General features: G+C 38.5%; 1 protein-coding gene across 2 annotated transcripts in view; it reads left to right on the top strand.

Annotated features, from left to right (window-relative positions):
- Positions 1-8,379: 8,379 nt before the first annotated feature.
- LOC138956917 (sushi, von Willebrand factor type A, EGF and pentraxin domain-containing protein 1-like) overlaps positions 8,380-10,101 on the top strand; it is a 62,028-nt gene continuing 60,306 nt past the window's right edge. The window contains exons 1-2 of one of the 2 annotated variants that reach the window (XM_070328125.1): positions 8,380-8,478; positions 10,009-10,042. In XM_070328125.1, the coding sequence (XP_070184226.1) occupies positions 8,476-8,478; positions 10,009-10,042 (37 nt within the window). In that variant the 5' untranslated portion in view covers positions 8,380-8,475. The remainder of the gene's footprint in view (positions 8,479-10,008; positions 10,043-10,101) is intronic. The other variant, XM_070328126.1, reaches the window with a different exon arrangement.

Here is a 10,101-nt window from a genome sequence, read left to right as displayed (position 1 = left end):
TTTTTTTTTTTTTTTTTTTTTTTTTTTTTTGACCTCAGTTGCATGCAAGGCTGCTTCAACCCATCTTTTTTTGCCTCTTTCGTCTTTTTTTTTTTTTTTTTTTTTTTTTTTTTCTTTCTTTCTTTTTGGGCGGTGAGCATATCCTTCTTCATTGGTCTTTTTTTTTAATGAAATTTTAATTTTGTTTTCTTTTACATTACAGGTTACATTTCCATTAAAGTACTTTTTTTATTCAACAACAATTTAACTAATGTTTGCGTGTATGTGCATATGTGTGTGTGTGTGTGTGTGTGTGTGTGTGTGCGTGTGTGTGTGTGTGTGTGTGTGTTGTTGTTGTTGTTCCCATAATTCTGTTATATAATACATTTTCAGCGGGACAATACATAACAAGTTAATTAATCCAATTACAGTACTAGTTTTCAGCACAGCATCATACAGCGCATACATAAATAACTTTACATTAACAGCACAATACTACTAGTTATCTATATTCTTTTTCACAGTTCAATTTTACTAGAGATTTCGAAGTCGAGCTTGGTTCTGAAATAAGATCTTCATGTTAGTTTTTGGATTTCCGTACTTAAACTGGCTTACGCACATTTTCGATATCAATATAAGGTGATTAATTATGAAGGTTTTCTCTCTGGGGATATCACGTGTGAAATACCCAAAAAGAGCCTCTTCGCAGCTTAACTTTATACTTTTGCCTGTATATTTAAATATGTACCCTTGACATTCCTGCCATATGGGTTGCACTGCTCTACACTGCCAAAAAAAGTGCTCGATGAAGTCGGTTTCGTTACAATACTGACAGAGATTTGTTTGACGAATTCCCATCTTATGTAGCAAAATATTGGTGGGATATATATTGTGTAAAATTTTCCAATGCAATAGACGAAGACGGGTTTCTGTCGAGCATTCGTTAGCTAATTTCCAGTGTTTATCTTCTAATGTAATATTTAATTTGTTCGACCAAAATCCAGCTGAGCTTGGCTCCTTTATCTCATAATTTAACATCTTTAGGCGGATTTGGCGTGGAGATAATTGTATAAATGGCATATGATCAGAACGGGCCTGACCCGTATCACGCAATAATAGAGCTTTAATGGCAGTCTGTATTGCATTATATTCAAATAGGCGAGACTGTTTATATCCAGTTCGTTCACATATTTCCTCAAAAGAGTACATGTCGTTATCGTTAAAAACATCTTTAACAACGCATATTTTAGCCTTTATCCAGTCATTCATGTATAGTGTTTGCTTCCTGTACCTTATATTTGTATTATTCCATAAGGTTTGATTGCGTACACTTATCTGCTGTTCATTACTGCTTATTTCTTTGATCTTGTGTTTATTGTTTAGCCAGGTGATAAAAGCTTGTTTCCAGAAATATTGCTTTATGGCACCTAGTCCTTTAACATTTTCTGCACTCACATTTGAGCGCAGACAGCATAAGCGTTCGCCCAGATTTAAAAATGATGCTAATGGAATCTGTTGCCACTTTGCGTTACTTCCGTCCAGCAGCCTCATAATCCATGAAATTAGAAATGATGTTTGTACATCTTTGACATTAATCATTTTCAGACCTCCAAGATTTGTCTCTTGGCACATTACTTTTCTATTAACTTTTTCATAAGCTCTTTTGTTTGAATATTTTTTCTTCCAGATAAATCGGAATAGAGATGAATTTAGCTTATTGAGGAAGTTTTCTGTGGCACATAGAGATTGCAGTGCGTAAGTAAACTGTGACAACATTAATGTTTTGACTATACAAATTTTCCCCATTATACTTAGGTTTCTTTTCGACCATGTTGCTATTAATGAATTTACTTTATGTAGTTTAGGTTCCCAGTTTTCTTCTATGTTGGAGGCTGGGACAGAGTTGTTGAAATGAATTCCTAAGATTTTGATTTGTTTTTTCCAAATAATATTACATGGTCGGTCAGCAGAAAATTTATTTATACCAAGCCACATTGCTTCTGTCTTTTGATCATTCATTGCTAACCCTGAAAATTTTGAAAACTGAGTTATAAGATGTAACACGTTTCTTAGGTCTTTCTCATCTTGTAGGAAGAAACTAATGTCGTCAGCATACATAAGTAGTTTAAGAATTTCACCATGTCTATCAGAATTCCTTGGCAGTTTAATCCCTTTAACATCTTGATCTGCACGGATTTTGATTGCTAACACTTCGAGGGCCAGAACAAAGGCTAATGGCGAAAATGGACATCCTTGTCTTATCCCAGCATCACATGGGAATGGACTCGAGATCCATCCCATGTAATTAATACTACTCTCTGTATTTTTTGTTAAAGTATCGACCCACCTAATAAAATGTTTACCAAATCCGAACTTTTGGAACGCCCAGAGCATATATTCTTTAGATATCGTGTCAAAAGCAGCTCTGTAGTCCAGCGCCATTAAAATACCTGGTTGATTACTGTTATTCATATATTCAATGACGTCATCAATCATTCTAATAACAGTGCTGGAATTTCTTTTTTTTAAAAACCCAACTTGATCTTCACTTATTAAGTAATTGACGACTTGATTTAATCTGTTTGCAAGGCATTTCGCTAATAGTTTATAGTCGGTGTTCGTTACAGATATAGGACGCCAGTTATTTAGGTGCTCTCGTTTCAACCCCTTTCCTTTGTGTATCAGTGTGATTGCTGCTCGCTTCTGGGATACAGATAGTTCCCCTTTTTCAAAGGCTGACCAGAAAGAGGATAATAACATTTTGTTTATATTACTCCAGAAGAACTTTATGAAATTGGTTGTTATTCCATCCAATCCTGGAGCAGAATTACTTCGCATTCCCTTAAGTGCAATAAGGAGTTCTTTTTCTGTAATTTCTTGATCAATACTGCCCTTTTGCTCCTCTGATAATTTTGGGATGTCAGTGTTTTTTAAAAATTCGTCCCCAAGAAAGTTATTAAAATTGGTGTTTTTAGTGTATCTGTTAGTAAAGAAGCGGGTTTGTTCCTTTAATATTTCAGACTGACTTGTGATAAATTCATTCTCTGTTATTTCTATTCTATCTAGTATCTTATTTTTTGCGTGAGCTTTCTCTAAGTTTAGGAAATAACGCGTGTTTTTCTCACCCTCCTCAATGAATTTTATCCTAGATCTAATTTGTGCCCCTTTAGCTTCTTGTATTGTAAATAGTTCTAGCTCCTGCTTGATGTGCTCTCGCTTAGTCACCAGTCTGGCGTTACTGGGGTCCAGAGCCAAAAGTCTGTCCGTTTCATTTAACTGCTGTTGTAAAAGGGTGTATTTGTTTATACTGAGAGTTTTCTTTTCTCTAGAATACGATATACACATCTCTCTTATTTTTATTTTACATATATCCCATCTTATTTGTGCATCTTCATTACTTGATTCTTCTTCATATTTTTTAAGAAATATATTGATGTTGTCAACTAATGCTTTATCGTGTAGTAGGCTATCATTAAACTTCCAGTATGATGGACCACGCAACACGTGCGTTACTTTGTAGGTCAAGATGACATGTCGGTGATCTGAATGAGCCACTGACTGTATAATACAATCGCTGGCGTGGTCGACCACTCCACTAGAGGCTAAAATGTAATCAAGTCTTCTTGCTATAAATGGGTTCTTGCGACTCCACGTAAATTCTGTGCAATCTGGGTTAAAGAGTCTCCACATATCATCCAGCTGACAGTCACTCAAAAAACGTTTAAAATTGTCTATAGCTTTCTGTGCATGATCATCACCACAAATTACATCAAGTGAATTTGACAGAACACAATTGAAATCTCCACATACAATAACGTCATCTGTTTCAATCGTTTCAATGTGGGTACTTAATTTTTTAAGAAAAGGTTCTTTCTCATTCACTATTGTTGGGGAATACACATTGATTACATTCAGTTTCTTATCATATATCTGAATTTCTACACCTAACATTCGGTCTGTTTTAAACACACATTTTACATCATGTTGAAAGTTCTTATTCACTAAAACTAGCTGACCCATACTGTGGTTGGAGACAGTGGAATAAAACATCTTCCCTCCCCATTCTTTTTCCCATAGTTCCTTAACGTCGTCAGTAATATAAGACTCTTGTACGCATATTATATCTGTTTTTTCTTTCTTTTTGTTATTGAAAAACGTTTTTCTTTTTATCGCATTTCTCAATCCGTGTATGTTAACAGAACATATTTTGATAGTATCCATATTAATTCATATTAATCAATCAAAAGTTACATATATGGTAAAATCGGTGTGAGTTCTCGTAAGTCCGTGGGGCAGGCCAGTCCGTTAACCGCAAGTAACCATGGATGAGACAAAGAAGGAAGGCTCAGGCACTGGCCCCGATCAGAGACATGCAGACAGACACATACGATTATGTCTTGCAAAACCACTTGTAACTTAATCGCAGTGTTCGGTTTTGTTTTGTCCCTGTGTACGCGTTGGCATGATAATTCAAACAGGACGTGGAGTATAATTATCAGTTGAGTAGGTTCAGCCCCTCCAAGACTTCAGTGCAAACAGACTCAGATGATTTGTCACTAAAGTAGTACTTTAATCTACGTATTCATTGCTTGTCAAATAAGGTCGGTTACTAGGAAGATAACAGGTGGAGGTCTTGATTAAATGCCAAGAAAACAGACAGGCAATCAAAGAAGTAGACAGAAAAGCTGGCAGACAACACACACAACACACAATCAAATGACAAGAAGAGCGAAGTTGTCTGGAGTGCATGAATTTACTGCTGCTACTTTGCTTTGTACAAATTAAATCCCACCCAAGGGCGAACTGCTTTGTTGGCGCGTGAAAAAGCGAGGGGAATCCCCACGACTTTAGCGTCTTTCCAGCCATGGCCATCAAAGAAGCAAGTGGGGCGTTTAATCTCAGATTACCTCGGCCAACGGCTTTCACGGTGAAGATCAATAGGTCGTCAGGGTCTGGAATTGTTTTATTTTAATTTTTTTTTTTTTTTTTGGGGGGGGGAGGGGTGTGTGTGGAAGGCGTCTGTGTGTGTGTGTGTGTGTGTGTGTGTGTGTATGTGTATGTGTATGTGTGTGTGTGTGTGTGTGTGTGTGTGTGTATGTGTATGTGTATGTATGTGTGTGTGTATGTGTGTGTGTATGTGTATGTGTATGTGTATGTGTGTGTGTGTGTGTGTGTGTGTGTGTGTGTGCGTGCGTGCGTGTATGAGTACGTGCGTGCGTGCGTGCGTGCGTGCGTGCGTGTGTGTGTGTGTGTGTGTGTGTGTGTGTGTGTGTGTGTGTGTGTGTGTGTGTGTGTGTGTGTGTGTGTGTGTGTGTGTATGTGTGTGTGTGTGTGTGTCTGTCTGTCTGTCTGTCTGTCTGTTTGAAATTACATTCAGCTAACAAACAACAGTCCCAGTTACGCAAATTAGGTATCCTGTACGCGCTAGTATAATGATGCCTATATAGACCGCGCTCTCTCGCTCGACGGGTTTTGGCCAGCAAGGACTCGTTAACAGTTTCGAGTTGATGTTAAAGGCGACTGATTGACTAAATGATATGACAACTCTTTACGAAACTAGTTTTGTCTTTCGCATTTGTAGGCTGTAAGATGATTGAGCAAAATAATTGAGCTTTTGCACGCGTATTGCTGTTTAGTGTAACGCAATTAGGGCCTATCCAATTCAATTCAATTCAATACAATGCTATTGTCTGAATGTAGAACAACTTCCTTTTTTACATTTAGTCAAGTTTTGACTAAATGTTTTAACGTAGAGGGGGGAATCGAGACGAGGGTCGTGGTGTATGTGTGTGTGTCTGTGTGTGTGTGTAGAGCGATTCAGACCAAACTACTGGACGGATCTTTATAAAATTTGACATGAGAGTTCCTGGGAATGATATCCCCGGACGTTTCTTTAAATTTTTTTGATAAATGTCTTTGATGACGTCATATCCGGCTTTTCGTGAAAGTTGAGGCGGCACTGTCACGCCCTCATTTTTCAACCAAATTGGTTGAAATTTTGGTCAAGTAATCTTCGACAAAGCCCGGACTTCGGTATTGCATTTCAGCTTGGTGGCTTAAAATTAATTAATGACTTTGGTCATTAGAAATCAGAAAATTGTAAAAAAAAAAATATTTGTAAGACGATCCAAATTTACGTTCACCTTATTCTCCATCATTTTCTGATTCCAAAAACATATAAATATGTTATATTTGGATTAAAAACAAGCTCTGAAAATTAAATATATACAAATTATTATCAAAATTAAATTGTCGAAATCAATTTAAAAACACTTTCATCTTATTCCTTGTCGGTTCCTGATTCTAAAAACATATAGATATGATATGTTTGGATTAAAAACACGCTCAGAAAGTTAAAACAAAGAGAGGTACAGAAAAGCGTGCTATCCTTCTCAGCGCAACTACTACCCCGCTCTTCTTGTCAATTTCACTCTCTTTGCCGTGAGCGGTGGACTGACGATGCTACGAGTATACGGTCTTGCTGCGTTGCATTGCGTTCAGTTTCATTCTGTGAGTTCGACAGCTATTTGACTAAATGTTGTATTTTCGCCTTACGCGACTTGTTTTCTCTTTCACCAACAAAACGATTCGATACTGCAACGACCTAGATCGTCACCTTGGAGTGTACGCAAAGTTCAAGTTTGATATTTAGTATCAGACAGTACTTGTAAAACAAGTTCGGGTGTTTTTATTCTACGAGTATGTAAGTAAGCGTGGTACATTAATTTTGTACTTTTGCCTGTAAGGTATTATTATATACCCTGAATATTAATTCGAGCCTCGGGGATTTCCCTCGCTTTCTGCCGTTGCCAGATCCTGGTTTAAACAATAGTGTATTCCAAAAACATGGGGTGGCATATATAGTACAGCAGAAACAGAAAATTGGGACCACACAACAAGCTGCTAAGCTTATATTAAATGTGACCCTCCACCACGAAATGAGTCGGATGTCACCTTGCGCGGTTCTGCGCTAGGCCTAATATACGTCCCGGGGGTGTCAGGCACCAGTGTGAGGGTCACCTTAGTCCCAGGCTTATAACAAGAACAGTTTTTGCTCTTTTCTAAAATGGTTTTTTACCACTGGATACAGCATAACAAACTCTTTAAGAAAATGTAAAAATATAAAAATCATGCAAAGGTGACATGCGACTCATTCTGTGGTGGAGGGTCACAAATGTGGTTACATATCTAAATAGGAATTACTTTTTCATGTGCTTTCAAATGTCAAAAAAGTATCATTGTTAAGAGATGTGTGATGATAAAGATGTAAGTGCGTTAAATTCCCAGGTGGGAATTAAGTACTGAGAATGACAAACCAATGGTGAGACTTCTACAAAGACAAAGGCTCGGAGGGGGCACTGTCTGTCCTCGCTCTTTGCTTTTGCCAAAATAGTCATCCTCCGGCCTGGGGAGAAATAGTATACTAAGATTAAGTAGAGTCAACGTTTTCAACTCACGGTTTTCTGAAAGAAAAGTAGGTCCACACTGTTCCTATGTGTGAATTAGGTACCTACGATTGGTGAGAATGTCCGATCAATGGTAAGACTTCTTCATCGGGATAGTCGACCAGAAAAGAGTAGTTCGAGAGGGGGAGTTAAGGGTCGGGGGGGGGGGGGGGGGGACAGGGCAAGAGGCAGTGTAGGAAGGATAGGGTATGGCTGACTGACTAATTTGTTTTAACGTCCTTTTGGGACTGGTAGTGTTAATATATTATGTGGGGGGGGGGGGGGAGGGATTGGACAAACATGCAAACAGAGAACACATAAGATCGTGTTATCGTTCTGGAAAGCTGTTGTTGCGGTATTTCGAAATGGGGGTAAATGGCAAGGTGACGGACGGACGACCAAAGAGGTAAGCAAGCAGATGGACATACTAGCTAACTCACTGTGTCACAAAATGGGTGACGGCCTGAACAAACACCATAGAGCTTGCGCAAGTAAGACAAATATAACCATCACAACATTGACATATGCAAACGTAAAATAAATAGACACAAATTGAATATGCATATGGTCGTCAACGACATTAAAAAGGTTTTCCGTTACTCCTTCCACAATCTCCCATCCCCCTAACCGCAAGCCCCCAAACGCCTAAACCTACCTCCGGCTCCCCCCCCCCACCCCCCTCCCGGGTTCTAAGTCAGAGTGAGTTCGCATCACGTGATTGCCAGATTACAGGACATAATCTGGCACAAATAATGTCCTGCCAGGCCGGGCATATCCAGGTCAAAATAACCAATCAGAGCGTTAGTCTGTCAGGTTCTTGGCGACATTAGTATATACAAAACCAACCAACCAACCAATAGGAAGGTGTGTTACGGCTACGGTATTTAACAGCAACCAGGAAGAACAACTGCGCGCGCACTGCTGGTAGACCCTATAAGTACCATCGTATATTCAACAGTGTGTCATTCTGATGTTACCCGGAAGAAAAGTGTTTTTTCATGTTCGCTTTAAAATTGCTAGAACCCGTTAAGTTTCGTACCTTTTCCATAAAATGGTAAGTTTGAGATTATTTTCTTTGAGTGTTTTTAACTCTTCCCCTTAATGAAACCATTGACAAAACCATCAATGATGGATGATAATGATGATGATGCATGACGATGATGATGATGATGATGATGAAGATGAAGATGAAGATGAAGGTGGTGATGATGATGAATATGATGATGAATATGATGATGATGATGATGATGATGATGATGATGATGATGATGATGATGATGATGATGATGATGATGATGATGATGATGATGATGATGCATAGGAACGTATTTGCTATATGTCATGTCTAGTGGGCTTCTGCCAGCATAAAACAGTTCAGTGCTATGTAAGCTTATGTCTAGTATTCCTTGTATTTTAAACACACACACACACACACACACACACACACACACACACACACACACACACACACACACATACACATACACACACATACACACACGCGATTTCTATGTAGAGGTTACATGCCGAGTCTCAGTGATTATTAAAAATAATGGTCGAAGTTAGCGGATCATGAAAAATGCGAGCTTTAGCGAGCTTTTTTATGACCGCGAACTGAGACCATTATTTTTTATAATCACTGAGACGAGGTGTGTAACCTCTTTATTTCTCCTTTCTTCAGTTATTCAAAGAAAAGAGGAGTTTTTTTGCGAAAGTTTGATCGAATCCTATTCTCTCAACCAGTCAACCTGCGCAGGCGATCGATTAATGCGCGGTTGTATAGTTCCGTGCAAATCATTCCATTCTGTTAACACTTCTTGTCAGTTTTCCTATTTTGGGCTAAAATCAAGTACACAGATATGCTGTTATTCTGCTGTGGCGGCAAAGGCAGATATTGTGTGTTCTGTATATGTTTTGGTATCGCTTAGGATAATGTTTTTTCGTCAAATGGGACTAGCAGACGAACTTTTGCACCCGTGTTCCAACGTTAAAAACTGTATGAAGTTCAGTTTTCTGGGGAAAATAGTGTATGAAACCCCTTTATGTTGTTTAAATTGATGAGATGTGTGCATTTGGTTGCGTGTGAGCTGTTTATTAAATGAAATATTGTTGAAAACTGACCGTCGGATTGCAGTCTGTTGTCGAAGGAACTGAGTGAAAAGAAGGGGAACTACTCTTGTCGCTAGACAAAGTATGAGTTACTTGCCTTGGGAAATTGCTTGTGATGAACGGTTTGAGCACGGCAGATTTAGATTCAGAAAACAACCGAACTCATGGATTTTATATGGAGATTCATGTGTTCAGGCCTGTAGTTGTTAATTTAAATGCGGTATGTTTGTATTGTTTGCTCCAGAGATGTATACTTCGTACATTAGAACGTTCGGAACTTTTCAGTCGCAAAAAGTAGTACCGAAACAGAACAACCTCTCAACCCATTGCACTATCGAGGATTCAGGCTGTTGCTGGGTCGTTATTTGTTTGGTTGCTGGGTCATTATCGAAAAATAACTACCCCTACAAGTTTACAGAGGTAAAGAAGCAGAGGGGGGGAATAAATTCACTTATACATGTTCCTTTCTTTCCAGATATCAAAATTAAGAATGCTGAAAGCCTTCAGGTGTAAGTATGAAGACATTATGCTAACAGTTTTATGAAAAGGCACTGTACTTTTGAACCTG

This window comes from Littorina saxatilis, unplaced genomic scaffold (genome assembly GCF_037325665.1).
Source record: "Littorina saxatilis isolate snail1 unplaced genomic scaffold, US_GU_Lsax_2.0 scaffold_326, whole genome shotgun sequence".
Classification (NCBI taxonomy): Eukaryota; Metazoa; Mollusca; class Gastropoda; order Littorinimorpha; family Littorinidae; genus Littorina; species Littorina saxatilis.
This window is presented reverse-complemented; position numbering and strand designations above follow the sequence as displayed.